We start from the raw sequence: 22,822 nt of genomic DNA, 5'->3' as shown, positions 1-22,822 counted from the left end.
AGTTTACTCCATACAAGATTAGTCCACTCTGCCAAAAAAGAATTAATCTGAAGAAAGAAAACTGGGATCACACATTGAAGTGAGATTTTCATACTTCCCTGCTCTACTGGGAAGAGCAAATAATTTTCACTAGAAAATAGTCTGAGAGATGGTGCTAATCTTTTATAAAGAATATGCCAATTTTTGCACTTGAAACACAAAGAAGAGAAATTATATGCTAAAGTTCCCATCTTCTCTTTTCTGTTTTTCTTCTCTTTTTCCCTCCTGGTCCTTTCAAATTATATACTACACACAGAAAGAACAGAGAGTGGAGGTGCGAGTGGGGAAAGAGAGAACGAGAGTAACAGAAGGGAATGAATAAGGGTGTTGGTGAAAACGTATTCTGGAATGTTGAAACATGTTCAATCTCTACTGAAACATCTTATACTTAAATGATGAAGAAAGTTCTGTTATGGAAGTGAAATATCCCTTAGATTTCAATCAGCAGTATTCACAAGATCACAAAGTAATTTTACAGAATCCTTATACAGTATTAAATATTTGGGGGAAAGCATCATCCTAAGAGGTGAGATAGTATGCATAGAATATTTAAACAAAGGTAATGTTAAGGATGTAGTTTTGTGGGATTTAAAAAAAAATAAATACTGTAGTCTCATTTTCAAAATTTTTTCTTCAGGTAGAACTTAACCTGTTTGACACACAGTTTTGATGCTGTTATTCATATGTCCTTATACACATGTGTCGGCCATAGCTTATAACAGAATGATAAAAGAAAAAGCTAGTTTCTACATAAAAAGTGAATTATTTGTGTTCTGTTCATACTTTTATTACTATTGCTAATCTTTTCTTTGTTTTACCTTTAAATTTAAAATAATCTCAATGGTAATGATGTGCCCATTATTTATTAAGGGTTAAAGCTCGTGTTGCACACCCACAAATGGATTTCACAGTTTAAATTCCTAGCTAGGAAAAGGGTCACTCAATACTACTTGCACAAAGACAATGACACAGTTTTGTTTTAGCTAACAAATAAATGTCTAAATAGAAATTCTGAGGTCAGTTAATGTATTCTTGTATGCTTAAATAATACCTGCTGGCTGCCTAGCATTTTCCTTGAACAAATAGGAGAAAAAAGCTCTAGAGAGGACAAAGCCGATAAAAATAATGCATACTATGATGTATGTCTACATTTCTCAACTACAGCCCAGATATTAAAACATACAGTGTTTATGTAAAACTGACATAATTATTAAATCAGAAATAATGAGATGTTTTCCTGTTGTAACCCAATGCTTTGGTAGACATGACACCCTATAAATGCAATCTATTCAATCACATTTTATAGTTTTTTTATGCCAATGCCAATAAATATTTCCAATTTTACAGGTCAGTTGCTTTATAGAACTAAACACATCAGGGAAGCAAGTCTGAATTCCCACCCATAGTAACATTCATGTTCTGTCTCATTCTTCTTCATTTATAGACACATAGTGTCAAAGTGTGGATATATTTTAATCCATCTGTACTTAATATTTAATATAGTTGAATTAAATATATATTTATTATTATTTGCAAAATACAATAACAAAAGTTAAGACAAATTTCAAACAAAACGTTTCTAATATTGGGTTACAAGCCCAAATTTTTTTTTTCGCTATTGCTCTTCTGTTGGACTCTAGGTTTGGAAATAAAATATTTACCATTCAGCATGACCTTGCCTCAGTCTGAACTGCATTCATCTTGCAGTCTTCTAAAACATACTCATATTTGGCAGGAATGGCCTGAAAGAGAAGGACACTAGTTTGCTATTTTTAAATTATGCCATGAAAATTAGGGGTTTTGCTTTTACTTTTCTTGTCGTAAAATTATAGGTTGACACTCTCCTCAAAACCAACCTTACCCTCTATTTTCCTAGCATGTTTACATACAGGCAAATTGATCGAATTACATTATTCTGGGTTTAGGTTTTAGATAAATCATGAAAGGACAATGAAAATATAGTTAAAATATCTTATAAAATTCCTTAAATGGCCCATTAAGTTCACCATAGCCATTTTTCTTTTAAAATTAGAAACTATCATTTTTCTTTAAATTCTAGATACTATTAGTATAGATTCCTAGAGCCCTGATATTCAAGTCAGGTCTCTAAAGGTTTGAAAGACATGGTTACATGAGGTGGGTCAGGACATAACATACATAACTCCTTACCAGCTTAATCTGTTAAGCCTCCCCTACAAAAATCTCTGGCTTTCTGCTTCTGTTTCCAACTCTACTCCCTCTCCACCACTCTCCACACCTTCTTCCAACTCAAACAACTGTTTAATGTCTCCTCCTCCTCCTCCTCCTCCTCCTCCTCCTCCTCCTCCTCCTCCTCCTCCTCTATTCTCTTCCTCCTCCTCCCCCTCCATCACCACCACCACCACCACCATCCTTTTTCTTCTTCCTCATCCTGGTCCTTCTCCTTCCACTTTCTTTCTCTTGGTGAAATTCTGCTGCCTTGCCAAACAAAAAAACAAAACAAAACAAACAAACAAAAAAAAAAAAAACCCATTAGCCTCCGTGAAACCAAAGGCCTGTGGAATCAGGGCAGGTCTCACTCAGAGTCCTCTGGAATCAGGAAACCTCCCAGAATGAACTTGAATTTTGGCATTCAAATTGTATAAAGAGAAGTTTCCTTTTACTGGAGTCATCATTTTCTACAAGCAACTTTAGCACAAGGAGTCTCCTTTTCCTTATCAGATGTGGGTTGTAACCTCACCTCAAGGAACCCTTAAGTGTTAGATGGGTGAGCATTTGTTTAACCTTGCATAGTGTTTATCAACAAATGACAGCTTTAATATCAGCACTTAGAATAATGGCTCTTTAAGGCTTTTCTTAAAGCAAATAACCAAGGTTGAGGAAGTTTGCATGAAATGTACACCTTCGAAATACATCTAAGAGAGTTTAAGCAGCATGCTACATCCTCTCAGCCTCTGTGATATGAAATAATTAATTTTATACTAAAGTTGACATTCTCATACATATACCAAGTACAGGAAAGAATCTACTCTAGCCTCTGCTAGATACATTTCCTTTATCAATTTATTTTGCCATTAAAATATATATATACAAGCAAAATGACTAAAATCCACACTATTCCTTATTAATACTATTGTTTTTTAACTAACCAAATGTTTCTTATAACAGGAAATAGATGTGCTAAAATGCTTTGTCTAGGCTTACTTTAATGGAACAAAGAAAGAATCACAAAGTTTCTTTTGCGATTTTGTTCATTCACCATAGTTTATGGAGGTGGAGAGGTTTGTAGTATTAAGATGTGAATTCTCAAATTTTCTTCTAGTGTTTCCATGCTTATGGTAGTGGCATAATCTTTGTACTTTATTTGGGGAGTGTGGGTCATTATAAATTAATTTCAGTAAACTTGAATATATATCTAAGAGAGTCTAAGGAACTCTCCTTTGTCTTTGATGTATGTGACAATTGATTTACTATGAAAGTTGAGATTCCCATACATAAACCAATTCCAGATAAAATAAGGTATTTAACATTAAATTGGAAGACAAAGTAAAAAGTAAAACCCACTGAGATTTAGAAGGCATAGCAGGAGATAAAGAACAACATGTAATCTACTGCATTTCCCAAAGGCTGTAAACTCTTACAAGTACATAATGTCTAGAAAAATTATCAAATTAGTTAACTTGGCCCTAGTATTAAAGAAAATACTATATTTTAAATATCTAATTTTTAGACTTTGAGTAAAGCTTTGACCCTCAATTGAGATGAGTCTTGTTTCCCGGGGGACATTTAGGGATTTGGAAGTATGTTTAATTTGTCACTCTTTAACTGAGTTGTGTGTGTGTGTGGGGGGGGGTGCACGCTAATGAGGGAAAGCTGGAAATTCTAAATATCCTCCAAAGTGGAGAACAACCTCACAAACAGGTATTATTCATCTCAATAAGTTTATCCGGCTGAGATTCAGAACCCAGGAATGAAGCCATGGTGTTTCAAAGAACGTGTTGTGTTGCTGGATTTTCCACTCCTAATCCCGCTCTGTCCCTGTTGTTGGCACAGTGTGCTGCACTCACAACTATGGCAGTTGCATTGGTATTCATCTTTTCTCTTAGAGCAGTTGCTCATGGATCCTATTTACATGGTGTGCTATAGTTACTCGGTTTCTAGTAGGAATTTAACATGCTTTGGAAAGTTAGCAAGAAACATGCAAGCTCTCGGTGAGGAGGATTTGTGGGAAAGAAAAGTCGAACAGCAGGCGTCTTATTTCTCCCCCAATTCCAAATGCCTTTAATGAATCCTAAATTAGAAGTGTGAATAAAACTCGTTTGTCTTTTAAATAGATGGATCTGGGGAGAATTGGTTCAGAGCCTTCAGCACATGAAATCTTCACTGCCTCATGGTCGCTTATTTGGAAATGTGATGAAGTGTGAAGAGACTGCACCAGCAGGAGGAATCACTTAGAAATTTTAAAACATGAAAAATAGTTCCACAGACATGCGCGTGGTTACAAGTCAACTGACACAGGCTGAAGACTTTAGCTACTCATCACAAAGCTACTGACTTTTCTTCCCATCTCAGAAGCATCAACGGAGAACTTTCCATTAATTTGTTTGCATTAATTAGATTATTTGGAAGAAAAATGGAGCTTGTCGCCTTTAACCTAATATGTCACTTTGCCTACTACCTACTACAGTTATTGTTTTGTAATACAGTACCTCTCTCTTTCTAGGCATGATACTAGACTGAGTGCCAAGCAATAGAGTTTGGGGAGTAGTGTAAGGTGTCATCAAACATCTCTTTTCTTATGGTTAGAGCCATTGTACAAAAGCTCCATTGACTAAAACTTCAAATTTTTCATTATTGTTGATAGGTACACAATGTGCAGAGGCCAGAAAACATCAGCAGCAGCACTGTGCAAAATGATTGATTGCCTAGCTGAATTAGCCTAAGTGCTCATACAACATTTTCATTAGTCTTATTCATAGTTAATATCTAATTGATGATAATAGTGATACTATTTGGATATATGCCACATCTGAATCATTTGGGTTTTGATATTATCTAATCCTTTTTTTTACAATTATGTGTGTGTAAATGTGCTTACACTTGTGTGCTCATGTGTGTGATGTTCAGAGAAAAACCTTAGGTATCATGCACGTCTAAAATAGAATCTCCCATTGGCCCAGAGCTCACCAATTATCTTTGCTTAACTGCCTAGTAAGCCCAAGGAAACATATTCTCATTTGAGACAGAAAATAAACATTGATAGACATTAAAATGGCTACTGTGAATATTAAGATATTAGATAACAGCTATGGACCTTAATTAGATTACTTGAGATAAGACAATAGTAACACATTTAACTACACAGTTCAGAATCTTTGCTACTTATTCTTCTGATGTAGATAATCAAGGAAACAAATGTTACCCTGCTTGTCACCTCTCAGCATAGCACTCATACAAACTATTTACTAAAGGTAAAAACGTTTTTTCCAAAATGTCTGTAAAGAATGTCTATTGTAGGTTATTTGGTGGGATGCTTACCTGGCCTGCACTAAACTACACTGCATAAACCAGGTTGGACTGAGCCTACCTGTGATCCTAGCAGTCGGTAGATAGAGAAACCGAAGTTCAAGGCCATTCTCAACTACTTACCAAGTTCTCAGACAGCCTGGAGTATTTGAGACACTCTCTGAGAATGGAATCTAACACAGTTGTCTTCCAAATCTAACCAAAATGCCTCCTTACTTTCTAACATACAAATAAAAAGTATTAGTTCTGGTTTATTTTAACTTTAGAACCAATGTAGGAAAACAACTATACTTTTTTCATTAAAATAAGCCAATTCAAGTGGGTAACGTCCAAATGTGTCTTGGAATTAGGTAGGTATTGTGGTCATTTCTCAGCGCTAGCTGGGTAATTGGCTATTTCATTTAAAACATTAGGATTTCTATAAGTCCCCTCTCTGGCCTTCTTCAAGCAACATTTATATTTGTACATGGTGAATGTAATTAGGCTTTTTATCACTAGCCATTTTAAAAAACAGATTTGAGAGATCATTTTAAAGATTTAAAATGTGTTTTAAATTAAATTAATAATTGTAAATATGCATCTGTGGCTTTTGCATGCTCACAATCCAACAGATTGCTCCTATTAACAATACAAAAGAGCAATAAGATTTGGAAAGGGAAAAAAGAAAACTTAAGTGAAAACCACAAGTAGAAGAGCTGAATGGCTGCTAGTATGTAGAGAGTTAGAGCAGCAAGCAGGACTAAAGAGCTCCTGCAGATGGATCTGGTGGTTGGCTTGTGATGGGCAGAAGAAAAAATGCAAATTGGACCAATGTGAGATACAGAGCTTCTTTTGCCAAAGCATCCTGGACTCCTTGCTGGGAAAGAGCAATATAAATAAGCACAGGCAGTGAAAAGCAACAAAAGCTATGAAAAACCCTTGCTCACATGGAGAACATGAACTGCCTAATGTCAAAAAGAAGTCTCACAGATACTTATACAGACAAGGGTAGCAGGTTGTCAAGATGTTTGCCATTGCCTACATGGCTAACAGGGAACATAGTGTTTTAGTTTTTTGTTTGTTTGTTTGTTTGTTTTCTGTTGTCAAACTTGAAGCCTATCATAGAGCAGATTTAAGGGGCACTACATTTCAGAAAGGAAACGTAGGTTCATTTGCACCATTGAAAGAGTCAGATCTAATGGTCACTATTGAGTGAAGCACATTTCTTTTCCATTTACTAGAAACATAAGACTATAAAACACAAGTGCTTTTGGTTTGACTTTGAGGTTACTAAAATGCTCTGTGTCAGAGAGGTTGCTTTACCAAATGTTAAACTATTAAGTTGAAAAGAGACCAAGTGGATGAGTGCAAAAGATTATGCTGGGAATTGAACCTAAAGCCTTGAGCCTTGAGCCTTGAGCCTTACAAATGCAAGGTAAGTGTTTTCCCACTGGGCTATAACTCGACCATTGTGGTTCTTAAGAAAATACCCTATATATGTAGTCACATAAGTCTAATCCCCAGCTACATACAAGGTGAGACAGGAAGACCAGGACTTCAAGCCCAAGCAACATCATAAGATTTTTTTCTCAAAAAGCATAAAATAAGTATACACTGTAGTGTATACAAGTAAATACACTGTTTTAATGTGTAATGACATCGATTCTTTTATAATGATTAATTATTTATTTTATTTTATTTTCATTTGTGTTTTGTCTGTGTGAAGGTGTTAGATCCCATGGAACTAGAGTTATAGAGAGCACCATGTGGGCTCTGGGAATTGAGCCCAGGGGGAAGAGCCTCAGCACTGATTCTAATTTTCAATCATTTGTTGTAGTTATTTAAAGAGTTGCTACCTATGAATACATGTGTTTGTTTGTTTGTTCATTTGTTTTTCTGAACTGGGCCCTCATATAACCCAGGCAGGCCTGGAAATCTAAACAGATGATGCAGGCATTTCCTGTTTTAGTGCTTTAACTTAAAAGTAAGATGAAATAAGTCCTTTCCTACCCATGTTGGTTTTGATCACAATGTTTACCACAATATAAAGCAAGGTAACACTGAACTTGGTACCCTGAGTAGAGGGCTACTCTAGGCTGGTGACAAACGTGACCATGTTGTTTAGGGGGAGGGTAGTAGAAAGGTTTGGAACTTTTGGGCTGAAAGATAAGGCTGCTTGAGGACATTGTTTCACACAGTCCACTCATCATGGAGACATTAGATCTACTCTGTAAACAGCACTAAAGGATAGTGTGATAGGCTACGATCATTTTTGAAATGTGCTACAGTACCTTTAAGAGGGATGAGGAATGGACCGTACATGAAACACCTAGTGAATGAAGAATGAACACTGAGGCAGTTTCTTCCAGTAGTATTAGCCTAAATAGAGGGAAAATTATAATATATTAAAAGAAAGAAAGAAAGAAAGAGAGAGAGAGAGAGAGAGAGAGAGAGAGAGAGAGAAAGGAAGGAAGGAAGGAAGGAAGGAAGGAAGGAAGAAAGAAAGAAAGAAAGAAAGAAAGAAAGAAAGAAAGAAAGAAAGAAAGAAAGAAAGAAAGAAAGGAAGGAAGGAAGGAAGGAAGGAAGGAAGAAAGAAAGGAAGGAAGGAAAGGAAAAAAAGAGAAGATTCCTCATTTAAACTAATACTATTCAAAATTCTTTGCATCACATTTGAGAATCCATATAAAGAAGACACATTGTAGTGTTTAAAATTATTGAGCATAAAATTTTATCAACAAATAAACAAGCCTTAGAAAGAGGCAAGGAGCTGGAAATGTTTATTAATCTCTTTGAAGGTCTGCTGCAATTCAATCATGTGGATGCCTCCCAGCTGGCAAGAAAACAGGATTGCTCAAAGGTTTCAGATTGAAAAGCCTCACACAGCTCTCTAGGCAAGAAGTTTGGCGGTGGTGCTGGAAAACCACAAAGACAAATTCCCCAATATTTATCATATGATTTGTATTCTGCAGCCATTTCCAGTCTCAGCGATAACAGTAGAAAGGCTGAAGTCAGAGTGCAGGAAGAGAATGCTTGAGCAAGAAGTTCCATACTGAGCACACCACAAAAGATCTGCTGGCAGCCTTTCTTACAAATCATTAAAACAGACAATTTACTTCTGGGCAAAAACACAACCAGAAAACCTTGGTTTTAAAGGATAACCATAATCTTACTGAATTTTTTAAAAAATGGCATTTCTGCTTAAAGCTCCTGTGAACTGTTTCCCTTCATATATGTTTATTCATGGAGAACTGTGTGGTCTGCAGCAAAGAGTACTACTAGAGCCAGTAGCAAAGGAAAGGATGGAGCGTGTTTCCTAATGCTAGTTTTAATATTTATAGAAACAGCAATGCCCTGCGGAAAAGGGGCTGAAAAGATTCAGCTAAGAACTTTCTTTAAAGATGTAATTTTCATAGGATTGTAACTTTTAACTTGAAACAGTAAACACATTTCAGGTTAATAAATTTTACTTATGTCATATTTTTATGTGAACTCATTCTGGGTCTATCTTAAAATATAGTTTATAGCTGGAAAAGGGTCACTATACTAATATCAAATGGTCATGTGTTCATCCTGTGTTAAAATAATTATAATTTAGTATTTAATTTAAAATCATCAAAAACAAAACAAAACAAAAAAAACAAAAACAGAAAATGAGCTACGCACCCCACTGCATGGCTTAGAATTTGAGTGACAGTCACTGTTCCCTCTGCTTTCCATGGCCACAGAGCAATTCAAACATTGCCTGGGTCTTATGCAACGGAGTCAAACAAAATTAAGAAATTACACTTATTTTCTATTATCATGGCAAATTGACTAAGTTTCTCCCGATATTTACTGGAATTCTTGATAAATAACAAAGACTCAGTTCATATTTGTGGAATAAAAATAACATTTACTAAAAGTCCTGGATTCAAGGCATAAGATTTGTACTTAGTAACAGTATCACTGTTAGCCAATTCCTAGATATACTTAGTGATCATTATCGGCTTCATCTTTATTGTATTTAAAACTTGCTTCCTTTAGGAGTATATTTTTCCAATGTCCAATTCTGCATAATAAAAAGGCAACAAGCAAACAAACAAACAAAAAACCCAGAAGACCTTTAATTCTGTTTATTTCCTATTTCTTTCATTTCACAATCTGTTTCTGTAAAGGAATTTCTGAGCACAGAGGTTTGCAGATAAGACTGTTAACATGAGAGTAGGCAGAAATAGAAATAGTACTTTAGATGCAAGCCTTCCAGGTGTTTACGAAGGGAACCACAAGCACACTGATTTTAGAAAATCCACAAATCTATATTTAGTATCCCAAGCACTGAGAAGCTGACAGCTCTCAAAGAATATTTACAGTAGACTCATAGCATGAAATTGACTAATAGTCCCTGCCTTAGTAACTAGCTCTTATTTTTTCAAGTTTCAAAATAGGTCTACTGAAATCATACATATATATATGCACATATATGAAAATACTGCATTTGGCTGAGTTTATTATAACAAAAATGTAGCAATAAGAATATGTGAATATTTAAAAATGTAAATACTGGAGTTTTAAAAAATAAACTCTTGTCTAGAACTGTTTTCTATTTTAATACTAAAATTCTAATAAGTGATAGAAGAAAAGAGGAGGAAAAACCATAACAAGGAATCAGGGGAATAGTTTTTCAAAGCATATTCTTTGAATTCTCACCCGAGAGAATTGAACCCATTAAAAATGAAGCTAAGATTAATATTTTATAATCCATAAGATAACATATATGTATTTTCTGAGGCAGAAGCTTTTCAAGTTTGCCAATTTGGAAATCATTATTTTCACTTGCTTACTTAAAAATTCTTTTGAATTGCTATTCAACTCATGTGAGAAGCCCTGAAGCTAACCTAGCCTGTGATTATCATATCTTGCATGTGGCTTTAGCTTTCTTGTTGGAGTATGCAGAGATAGAGACAGAATTTTTAAACCAAGAAATCATTCTCTCCTATCTTACTCTCAGGACAAGGACAAGCACCCTGACTCGAGCAAGTGTGACTGTCTAATGACAAAAGAAACTGGATAAGGACTACAGGGGGAGACAGTGGGTCATAAAGAGAGCTTGGGGAGAGGGGCTTTGTGCTTTCACAAAGGTATGGTGCCAGGGCTAGACCAGGAGGGCATATGCATACACCTTTATCTCCAAGTCACTGGAAAGCACTGAAAGGATTTGGTTGGGCCTAGCGAGTCACACAGTATATTGGAGACTGGGGGTGATCAGATGTGCACCTTAAAAAAACTTTTTGGGTCACTATTTAAGCATCTACTCTAGTGGACAAATCTGGGAGGCCAGGTGAAGATTGGGGAAGAAATAGATGTTGAGAAATGTGGAAATTCAAAGATAACTAGGAAGTAAGAAAGATAGGGTAATTTTTTGTAGACGTGTAGAAGACAAAATAGTTAATACAGTCATCAAGATCCCTGGGTTTGCATGGTGAAAACATTTATTACCTTAGAGAATGCAGCAGTAAGATCCACCTGCAAAGGAAGTGATTTTATACATTCTATTAAAAATGGAGGGCATTTGGGACATACAAGCTGAGATATACAAGTGGATTGTCGAAAACGTAATAGATGTATGTGTTTATAGAATTTATAGATCATCTACCTTCAAGTGGTCATTGAAGCAATTGAAAAGAAAAGCATTACCCAGGAAGGAAATGTAAGAGAAACAAATGAAACAGCCATGCCAATGTTTGAAGGATGGGCTAAGCACATGCTGAAAGGCAGGAGAGAATCGGAAAGGGAAGAGTAGATTTGAAAAAAGGAGTAGTGCTTACTCCAAAGGCTGATCATAAGTCAAGATTCTGGTCAAAACTAGCCGCTAAAGTAAGGGCACAGAGGTCATATGGGACTTAGGGCAGGAGCTGCCAGCTAAAAATGGTTAGTACTTGTGGAGGGCCATAGGGCAGGGACAGCCCCGGATAATATACCCAGCTAATCATTCACCCAAAGCATGCTGATAAGGGAAGGGGAGAAAGCCAGTAGCACTCAAAATCGGAAAAACAGAGACATATGTTGATGTAATTTTTAAGACAATAATAGCTAATAACAGTTCACACCCAACTTCATGATTATGATATACTTCAGCTCTTCTAATGATGCTCATAGAAGCCTAGGCATAATTATTCTACTTTATAGACAACAAAATACGATTCTAGAGAGTTAGAGGGGCTGATTGCATAATTTCCTTTACAAGAAAGACATGAAAGGATGGAATTCGATTTTCAGGTATAGGAATTTGCCTTGTAAAGGGGAAACAAAACTAACAGGATGTGAAAACAAAGGTATGGGGAAGAGACTGGCAAAGTTATAGGATTGGAAGTAAAAGATGTACCTTCTATTTTGTCTATCAAGGGCTAAGAGCATCAGCCTCAGTATGAGGCAGCAATAGTAGGGTGGTATGGTTGAAGTATGGGCAAGGTTTCAATAGGCACTGAGGTGAACAGGAAATAACACTCTAACACTGACTACAGACCACAAAATGATGGCCATATATTCCTCCAGCGGCTGGAGATCAAGAACAAACAGTACTATTCATCAGTGGGACCACGGGGGCCCTTCTGTGCAGATGCAGGTCAGCCCAGAGGTGGCCACATTAAGTCTGAGATAGCTCTGGAAGCTGGGATGTTGACTACATATTAGAGACACAGAAGACATTGGAACCCTCTAAACAGATGAGAGGATGGGAAGCAGGGAAGATCCATTGTGTTCACACCGATTTTCACCTATTTTCTTAAAAAATAGAGTATGATTCTAGCTAATCAATTAAGCAACTAGGTAATGAATTGCATTCAAACTATTAAAAGAAAAAGATGGCGCTTATTGTGGGTGTTGATGGCTACTTTCTGCACTCCCTACTTAATCTTTCTATGAAACTAAAACAGCTTTATGAAGCATCAGCTTAAAAACATCAAGCCTATTAATTTTATAGAAATAGTAGACACGTGGGAATAGGTAAAATAGGAGCTATCTTAAGATTGTTTGCCACTATTATTGTAGAAGGAATTAGCTCACTGATTAGCTAAAGCTGTACCATATAGCTTATCTTCCCCAGGGTTATTATTAATTGGAAAAGCGGAAAAGAAAAGGAGGAAAACAAAGGGCCCTTTATTGAATTCCCAACCTGTATATGTTTCTGTGTGTGAAAGAGAATTCAATCTTTGGGGAAATAAACTTATGAAGGACCATATATGCACTTTACAAATAAAACTACAGACTTAGGAATACTAACTTGTCTGATATAGCTCAGCAGAGAGTAGAAGACAACACCACCTAATGAGAAAGAACACATCTTCAATCTCCTTCAGGATATCTCATTCACTGGCACACAGTTATGTAGCCTTACATTTGAAAGTTGTCTGAAATAATACCAAGAAGGTTTGAATACACTATGAAGATTTCTTCACAAACCTAGACGTCAAAGTAAAAATTCATTAATGGATCAATAGGTGGAATTATAGCATGAACCTCTTAAAGTTTTGGTTTTTGTTGTTGTTGTTGTTGTTGGTTTGGTTTGGTTTGGTTTTTTGAGACAGGGTTTCTCTGTGTAGCCCTGGCTGTCCTGGAACTCATTTTGTAGACCAGGCTGGCCTTGAACTCAGAAATCCTGCCTCTGCCTCTTGAGTGCTGGCCTCTTAAAGTTTTTAAATATTAATTAACAAAAGCTGATTGAGATGCTACATATTGTACTTGGTGCTGTTTGTACGCAATCAAAACTGAGACAAATCCCCTTTTTCTATAAGATTACAGGCAGTGAGTAGTGAGTGCTTCAAGGGGAGCCCAAAGCTTCAGTCTGCATCCATCCATTTGAGTCACAGATGTTTTACAAGTAGGCAGAAACAAGAAGAGGAAAAAAGCTCAAAAGAGAAGGAATGGAAAGAGGGGTAGAGGGACAGAAGGTGACAGAAAAGACAGAGAGAAAAGATGGGAGATGAGAAGTAGAGAGAAAAAGGAAGGAGGAAGAGGAGAGCGAGAGAGGTAGGGGATAAGGAAGAGGAAAATAAGAACGCAAAGGGAACTCTCAAGAAGCCAGAATCATAATTGAACCTGTTTATTTTTCAAAACTCATTTCAAAACCTATCCCCAGTTGCCTCAGATCTCAGTCTAACTTAAAATTCTGACAAGCTCCTTTGGCATCTCTCAAACCCAATGCCAACTTTCAGAATGGTATGTCATAGCTATGCCCATGCTTCTGTAAGACCCTAAAGAACAGGAGACACTAGCTCAGAGTAGAAACGTCAATGCCACCAATAAATGAGAGAATAGGAGGGTGATAGGTGCCTGGCCTTTCCTCATCCCTTCTGTTTAACCAGTTTTAACCTGTCTTTGGTAGGAATGGCTTGTCAACTACTTTTCCAATGTGAATTTCTGTTCCCTTCTTTTTGTGTAACAATCCATGCAGGCAAAACATTTTCCCCTTTGATAAAAACGAAGATCTTTAAGATAAGGCAAATGTAAAACAAGCAGACAGGAGACAGCAATGGTAGTTAGAACAGTTTGATCTGGGCAAGAAAAAGATATCTAGGAAACTCTAGCCACATGCCAGGCATAAATGCTAGACTTGTCTAATCCTTCTAACAGTATTACGAGCTAATTACTATTATTAAGTCTATTTTATAGGTGTGAAAATGAAGCAGAGAGAACTCAAGTTTTCTCAAAAACGTTAACTGGTGCAACTGGGTCTTCCTTTTTTCAACCAACCTGCACTTATAGCTGAGTCCTGGGGTGGAGGAGGGGGTGTCCTTAAACAACTCCAGTGGGTGGCACAGTCAGAACGAGGCAAACAACTCACTTCAGTTCAGGGCTGTGAGATTCTGGCCCTTGTATCTCTCATTTCCTATTCACCATACACCTCTGTGCAGACTAGGAAACTCATTTCTCTCTCCTGCTTTCTCTAGAGGAAGCATCACCAGCCAGTAGCTGGGCTTAATAGAACAGCAGACACAGGTGTTTTCCTCCCAGCCCCTAATTCAAGGTCATTTTTCCAGTCTTAGTTTCCACCAGGCAGCTCATCCTAAAATTTGATCTACTATAGCTGTCACCAGGGTGGGATGGGTGTGTGTGAGGGGGGAGCCAAGATGGAGCTTTCAGGCTTCTTAGAAGTAGCCCCAGTAGTTTGTCTGCTGTGGTAAAGAGGCTTGGGAGCCCTATCTCAGAACAAGGCCCAATCAGAGGACAAGAGGAGGTGACTTCTTGGGAAAACAAATGCCATTCCAGTCCATGGTCCATCAAAACAGCCAGGTATAGTGGTACCCTCAAATGCCATAGATTACTTAGAATTTTATTATCATTTTTGTGCTGTTTTGATGTACAGTAAATAAGCCTGAAATACAAAAGAGAAACAAAGCTAACAGAGAGACTGGGGGATCATAGATATCAGGACAATGAAATAATGAACAATTTTACTCTTTCATTTGCCAAATTTATTGATGATGTCATCTCAGTATATGTAAAACTAATATGGAAGTTATCTCTTTCAAAGGCAATTTTTCTTTGATTAAACGGCTTTCTAGAAGCGACTAATGAAGACACATGGAGAGATGAGACAACATAGTCTAGACTCCCAGATTCTAGGTTTATTTTCTTACTGATTTTTCTGCAGTCGCCTGTGGGAGGAGATAGGTCACAGCAAAGCTGTGTGTTTACTCACTAGGTCACAAGATGACAGCATTGAAGTAAACTGGTTGATAACAATGGCACAGCAGGCTTCGGAGAATAAAAGCAGCAATCAGGATTGCCCTCAGCTCTACCTCTGTAGAGGTGTTCTTGGCTCTCTGTTCTCTCCGGAAAGCACCTCCGAGCTCCCACCTCCTTCCGTATTCCCCTAGGCCTACAAACAGCTCCCTAACTCCCCCAGCTCCTGCAACAGCTGTCATTGAAGTTCGCCACTAGGGGCGCTCCGTTCTGTTTTGCCAGAACGCTCTGGTCTTTTGAGTAGAAAATTCAAAATCAGCCCTTCCCCCATCTTCTAACAGAGAGAAGAAAAAAAAAAAAAAAAAAAAAAAAAAAAAGGCAGATTTATTTTTAAAGGGGTGTTTACTAGAAAGTGAATGGTGGGAAAAGTACAAAGACATATACATAAATTATATTATGAAAAAAAATCCGTAATGTAAGTCAGATCTAGCTATACATCTGCTTCCTGAGAAGATATTATAAATGCCTTTTCTAAGCCTGGACTAATGTGGTTGCTAAACCAATCCTCAGGGCCCCTAGACGAAGTACCTGATAGATGTGAGAAGTGTCTTGGCCCTCACCCCTCATCTCCTTTCTAGGAAGCTTTGTTGCTGGGTTAGGGTACTCTCCACTGCCCTTCTCAGTGCTTCCCCCTCAGGCCCAGAATTCAACATCTGGATTAAGGCCTTCCGGTGCCTACCTCACAGACGACTTCCTGTGCCCTTTGAGTGCATCTTTGAGGCCCACGGATTGTCTAGTCATCGGAGGCAGTTCATTAGGGAAATGGCCAGACTAGGCCTTCTCCCACCTGGATGCACAGCTTTCCACTCAGCCGTCCCAGGCAGCTAATTTTCAGTCATTATAATCCATGTCCCCAATCAGTGTACAGCTGTTTGTCCCACCCTCTGTTGCCACTTTGTTTAATACAGTCACCATTCCTGTTTTGGCTAGTTTCTTACCCTGTTCTTACAAATGGACAAAAGGCCACAGACATCAGATACCATGATATGAGAAACTACCTCACATCTGATTCCCCATTAGATAGGCAAAAAATACAGCCTTCACACCTCAAAGTCCCCGGGCCCAAACCTCTGCCCCTGCATCTGGACTTCACTTAATTTCTCTCCCTCAGTTAGAAGCATCTCTAGCTGAAAACTCATTTGCAGATCCAAGATAATTGGCACATTCCAAATCCAATGAATGTTCACGCCACACTGCCTCAGGTTACCCACTCCCCTCTGCCCCAAGTACTCTCTGGGCCCCCCTCCTCAGGGAGTGATCTTGCGTAATCCTAGCCATCACAGTTTACAGCATCTAAATACCTTAACCATAGCTTAACAATAACACACATACAATAAGAGGAGGGTGGATCACTCACACAAGCTCTTACAGGAAAACAGGCAGCTCTCTCCCTGGTAAGAAAAATATGGGTCTCCACCCCACCACAAAAAAAAATCCCAGGATGCCCCAGAATGCAGTTTCTTTTCTTCATGACGTGTTGTAAAGCACGTCAGCTGCTCCTTGTTGCTGTGCAGATCACCCAACATCGGGTCACTGAGAGACGGCAGCGCTTGCTCGCACAGCTGATAGGATTAGGAGCTCGACTGCTTTGTCAGCCCTGATTGAGTCCAAGACAGCCCCGGCAGGCACACGCAGGTGAGACCTGAGGGAAAGGGCATGTGTAGGACTGTGATTGTATGCTGCGAATGCTTCTCTTTGGCAGTGGATCTGTATTGTCTTTTCTATGAAGTTTCAGTCTGGTGGAGGTGGGGGTCTCTGTCAATAAAACCTGTCCTTTATCATTCATCTGACTTCAGCAGTTGGCCACTTACATATGGCAAAATGTTTTTTTTGTGGAACTTGTATAAGATTATTATGTGAAAAGGCTCTGGCAATGTAAAGTTCTCTGCATATTAAAAGTATAGATCATTTCATTACAAATTTCACATAAAGAATACCTAGATTTGAGAAGTAAGTACCCAGACTTTGCTTTTCTTCCAGTCCATTACACCGAATCTCCTATATTTCTTGCCAGGATTAGAGAGGTATATTTAAAATCTCTAAGGGTTCAAGCCTTCCAAAGCAATTTATGTTTTCTAAAAATCTAGGAAACACTCATGTTCCCCCTCCCCCCTGTCAAGAAAATGCCACAAAATTACAAATCAGGACAATACAAGTACTTAAGTATAGAATGAAAGTGCTGCATAATAACAGACCGATGAAAGATGAATCGCTTAAACTATTAGATTATGTCTTTTGGATGCTATAATCCAAGTGTTACATTTCTCCTAATGACATGAGCAACACTTGAATGAATTAAAGGCAACATAGATAATGGTTATTTGTAAAAACTCGACTTTTAGGACAGCAGAAAAACAGGCTTGGCTTCCAAAAGTACAGAGCTCAGAGGCATCTAAACAGTAAACCATCAGCGTTTCCCTCGGTAAGGTTGCTATGGTGACAGTGAGGCTACTGCACAGCATCTCAGTGCCTGCCCTTCTGCAGTAAAAAAGCTTTCCCTGAACACATGTTGGATTTTTGAGGCACACATCCCATCATTAAGTACAAGGACAGCTTTATCTGAATCATTTGCTAAACAGGAGTTGTATCTATGTTTTCATCCTGTACCAGTGGGCCCTATATAGGGTTGTGGAATTCATTCATTTAGCAGTTATGCATTGATGCTACTGTATGGAAGGAATTGTGCCAGGCCGTATTTACAATGTACAATAAAGACAAGTGAGGGGGGGGCAGTTATGAAGTAGGATCATAACAGCTTTCCTAGGGCAAGCACAGGTGTCCTGCACGGATCTGGGAGGTTTCCTGAAAGAAGATGTCTAAAATTAAACTTACTCTCTTTCAGAGTGGAGGAGGATGGGTGGGTAGATTGTGAGAAATGTAAACAGGGTATCAACACTGTGCAAAAGTCTAGAGGGAAAAGGGGCAAAGAACATGAGATCTCCAGAGAACTAAAGACTACAATTTGAATAACAGCCATGTGTGGATGGAGAGAAGGCAGCGGGCTGAGGGGATGTGGGAAGGGCAGGGGACACCTGTAGGAGCAAACGCAGCAGTCAAATCTTGAAAAGGCTAGGTGCCATCTTGAGAGATTTCAGTACCACCTGCAGGGAAACAGGGAGTTATTAAGGAGTTTAGTGAAGAAGCATAGTTTCACTTAGCTTTGCTTAACAGAGGTCTGAAGATCACCTCAGTGCTCAAACACTGTCTTGGCAGAGTACTTATTAAACAGGCACAAGACACCCCCCCTTCCCCTCAATCTCCTGCACTACCACAAACAAAATGACACCAAAACAATACAGAAAAAAGCAAACAATCAAACCAAGCAAAATCAGGTGAAACCGTGAGCAATTTGTTTTCTCTAAAAGCTTTTTCGAAAACAAAACACCCCACCCCACCCCCCAAAAAAATAAACTTAATTGGTTAGAAAAGAAGATGGTCAGCCTGGAAACAGAAGAACTTCATTGGCTTGCTTTGGAAATAACTCAGAGCAATCAGACTCCAAATGAAGATACCAAATGAGAACGAGGGTGTGGATGTTGGACAAGAGGGGTTGTATTTAAGTCCTGTTACCAGGGTAGAATGGAATAAGGTTTGAGTCACTATGAATGGTGCTGTTGGAAAGCAAAAGACTGGTTTGGAGGACAAGACAGAAACTGCCTCTGATCTTAGCAACTCTGTAGACAGTTTCTGCCTCTAAGGTCTCTACCACCAGTTTTCAGTTCTCAGGGAATGCAGAAGTCCACAGTTCATTCCTGTCTTGTAATTTACAACACTGGGCACATAGTTTTAGAAATAGTAAATTGTATCAATCCTCTTAGGCCTACCTTGGTGAGGTCCACAGTTAAGAGAGTTATGGGTTTAGAAAGGTTGAAGTAGTCACTTCTGCTCCAGAGAATCTCAAGATTATGTCTCTGTTAAGTAGATCAAAAGGGGATAAGGATTAGTGGAATATAATCTCTTGGGGTTTTAGGAAGCAAACAAGTGGATTCCACTAATCTTTTAACTTTAGGATCTCTCTGAACTCAGTGCATTCCTGGTTTTCGGAGTTGGTATTCAGAGGAGAGCAAGCAGGACAGTGGAATTTGAGCTACATTACCTATAATCACAATCCTCAAACGTAAGACCCCAGGTGTCAGAATGAGACTGATCACTGCTCACACTGCTACCTAGAATATTCTCTACCTGAGTGAAGGCTGTGTAAGTCATAAATGTTGAAAGCCAATCACCAAATAGGATTTGAGCATAGCCCAGCAAGACTGTCAGTCATTCTGTTCTCAGAGACATTTTGAGCTTATTAAGCATGAGCTTTTTAAAGCATCACAAGTGCCTTTTTCTGCCTGTCCTGTAAAAATAATATCTGCAGATACTGGACCAGCTGGATCTGACCTAGCCGCTCATTGGAAGGTTTTGCTTTGTCAATAGGATAGAGTTGTTTTCTTGTCGTCACTTATCCCTCCCAGCTGTCCTTCAGGTGGGTATTATTGTCCCTCCTGTTAACAAGGGCCAACTTGAAGAAGAGTCTCAGCTTGAAAGAACCTGTGTGCTGTTTCCTCTACACACAGGAATTCCAGGGTCTCCTTTACTTGTAGTCAGGCAGCAGTTAGAGAACTGGGAATGAGTCTGCGTGCTGTGTCTCAGGCTCCTGCCTCCTGGTGTCAGCTGTGTTTCCCTGCCACATTAGGCCTTCTGATGCAAACCCCTCCAAGGAGAACCGCAGTCTTGAAGGTCCTGTAACCTAAGTGCTGTATCAATACTGTAGCATAGGCTTAGCTGGGTTTCAGGTGGACCAGAAGACCCCACCACACAACCACCCTCAGGCGAAGTCATTGTAGAGAATCATATGTTTACTTAAAACCTAGAGGTTACAGGGGGACAGCGAGTGGGGAGGGTGACTTTCCCTCTTTTTCCATCTTGGCCGTCTGATGTCGCAGCTTTCTCAGCCTCTCCATTGGATTTTCACCCCCTGCCAATCCTGGACCAGTGGACACCTCTGGGCTGGCAGTACTGCAAATAAGCCTCCGCCTGCCCGCAGTGGGTCGGGCCTTGGAAGGGAGGGGCGCTGAAAGCGGGACGTGGCGAGTGACCTGGTGGGTGCTGCGCTCCGAGGTGCTAGGCAGCTGTTCCGGGCCGCAGGTGAAGGCGGCGACCAGGAGGCGCCTCCGGAGCCGCCACGGAAGGTGGCACCACGTGCCCGGCGGGGCGGGGCGGCGGGCGCGCCCTCGGAGCCGAGCGCGACCGCTGGCGGGGACGCGGCGAGCCCGCTGCTGCTGCCGCACGCAGCCTCGGACTCAGTGCTGTCTCCTCCCTTGCTCGGTGCTCACAGGTGCCTCCTCCTGGACGGCGGCGGCGGCGGCAGCGGCGGCGTGGGGAGCCGGCAGGCAGCAGCGAAATGGGGCCCCTCCGAGAGAGCAAGGTAAGGGGACAAGCTCCGTGACAGGGTCAGAGGGTGCTTCAGTAAAAGGCAGGGTGGGCACAGCTTGCCTAGGAGAGGGCCAGGTGAGAGGTGGACGCTGGCGTTCAGGGTCCAAGCAATGAGTGGTGCTGAGTAGAGCAGAGAAGCAGAGGTATTCCGATGGGATGTGGCAGATGGGGAGGTGGCACTACAGGAAGAGATTTGGGGGATTAATATGATTTAAAAGATTGACTTTAGAGGGTTAATCCTAGCTCCTGAAGCTGTGGCTTGAGGTGAAGCTTTTAGCTGGTGTCATGTGTTTGCTTGAGTGTGTAATATGTAAAAGGCATTTGGTGTATTTGTGACTGAGAAATAAAGACTGCAGCGTGACAGTGACCCAGCTCATGAGTCTGCAGTGTGCCAAGCAGAGTGACTGGCGTGGGATACCTGCTGGGTGACTGATGGGCTAGACAGATCCAGAGGCTGGGTGTGGCTTACACGGAGAGGATGGCACAGATGCCTGAGCCAAATTCCAGGCTGCAAAGGGTTTTTCCTGTGGAGGCTTCTCAGAGGTGTTCATTTTGGCCTTGACCCTTCCTGGTAAGCTTAGGAAATAAGTAGGAGGTCATGTTGGGAAATGGCATTTGCTATTTTAGCCAAAGCCCTCTTTCAGTTACAGAGGTCGGAAGGAACTGTGGAATTTTTGCAAAATATAAAATAAAAAATAAAAATAAAAAAGCTCTTCCTGGGAATCTGGCTTAACACTGCCAAGTAGTGGTGACCCCAAAAATACTCTGTCTGAAATCCTCTCTTCTAGATGATGTTTAGCCTTCGAGTCTTTGAACCTCGGTTTCTTCATCTGTACAGAAGTACTTGAATAAGTGTTTGTTGCAGATTGGGGTATAAAGATCCATTAAATGAGCTAATGGTGGAGACAAAACTTGTTTTTTATAATTGTTATTTAGTTGTGTGGGGAGGGGTATTGTGGGTGCCATGGCATGTGTGGATGTCAGAGAAAAACTTATAGGAGTCCTCTTCTTCTACCTTGTGTGTCCCAGGGATTGAACTCAGGTGGGCTAGCTGGGCTAGAAGCACCTTTACCTACTGAGCCATTTTTGATGTCAAGGAAAGGGACTTTTACATTGAAAACATTGTCAAAATATAGTTCTTAGGCATTTTTTAAAAACCAAAGTGTGGCAGGGTCTTAAAAATGGATTTCTAAATGGAGAAACTTTTCTTCTCCTGGTTGTCCTTTTGGAAAAGAAAAAGCTAGATGTGATGTAAAAGGTGGAGCCATTTTCCTGGGGATTAGATGTGTTTGCTTTTCTGTTGGCAGCAAGTCTTGTGTACCAGGATATTAATGAATAATTAAGAGGCTGTCCGGAAGAGGAGGGATTTTAAAAATAAGTGTGTGTGATCCATTTGAAAAGAATTGTTCTCGGCATACAGGTCTAGTGTGTGAGGAGACAGAAAAACAGAGGTGAAATTGTCAGTTAATTCGGGAATAACACACAAGAGTCTAAAGGAAAAGATAAACCAATAAGCATAGGTGCACTGTGAGAGCCTTGGAGCTTGAGCTAGAATTCGATTGAAAGATAGAGTGAGGATGTAAGCCAGGAATGGCTTGGAGATGTGGGATGGCATTTATGGTGATGGGTGGTGTGTGTGTGTGTGTGTGTGTGTGTGTGTCCTGTAGACTTGCACTGGTGATATTTACAGGCTCAAAAGGGAGCTTAGTTCAAACATAGTCACAGACTGCTGGACTGTTCAGAGAGGGCTCAGTGCTCAGAGATATGATCTCTCAGAAACTGAGGCTTACAAGGGCAGAGAGAAAATGATTGTTTTCTTTTGGCTTTCCAATTTGGAGAAGGAGCAGAGAGTGCAGCATCAGGAGAAAGAGATTTCCAGGAGCCGGATTCCCCGGTTGATTCTGCGGCCCCATCGGCCTCAGCAGCAGCAACAGCAGCAGAACAAGGTTTCCCCAGCCTCCGAGTCTCCCTTTTCGGAGGAAGAAAGTAGAGAGTTCAACCCCAGCAGCTCTGGACGCTCAGCAAGGACGATTAGCAGCAACAGCTTCTGCTCAGGTACACTAAGGCTATGAGCCCCTAGGGCGGGAAAGATGTGGCCTCTCAGCTAGAATTAGGCTTCTCCTATCCCCAAGACACTTGCACTGACCCTTTCTGGCTG

General features: G+C 40.0%; 1 protein-coding gene across 17 annotated transcripts in view; it reads left to right on the top strand.

The window, feature by feature from the left end:
* The window catches only part of Sybu (syntabulin (syntaxin-interacting)), a 116,215-nt gene that overhangs the window by 19,106 nt on the left and 74,287 nt on the right, over positions 1-22,822 (top strand). For 3 of the 17 annotated variants that reach the window (XM_017316662.2, NM_176998.4, XM_030248605.1), the window contains exons 2-3: positions 20,567-20,656; positions 22,503-22,719. The exons of 2 other annotated variants lie outside the window; for them this stretch is intronic. In XM_017316662.2, coding sequence (XP_017172151.1) covers positions 20,567-20,656; positions 22,503-22,719 — 307 coding nt within the window. Of the gene's footprint in view, positions 1-16,506; positions 16,879-20,292; positions 20,657-21,049; positions 21,236-22,094; positions 22,116-22,502; positions 22,720-22,822 lie in introns of those variants that run through there. 12 more of the 17 variants (XM_006521068.3, XM_006521067.4, NM_001358582.1 and 9 more) reach the window with 11 other exon arrangements.

The sequence above is a fragment of the Mus musculus genome, chromosome 15 (assembly GCF_000001635.26).
Source record: "Mus musculus strain C57BL/6J chromosome 15, GRCm38.p6 C57BL/6J".
Classification (NCBI taxonomy): Eukaryota; Metazoa; Chordata; class Mammalia; order Rodentia; family Muridae; genus Mus; species Mus musculus.
The sequence above is the reverse complement of the archived record's forward strand: the minus strand, read 5'-3'. Positions and strand labels throughout refer to the sequence as shown.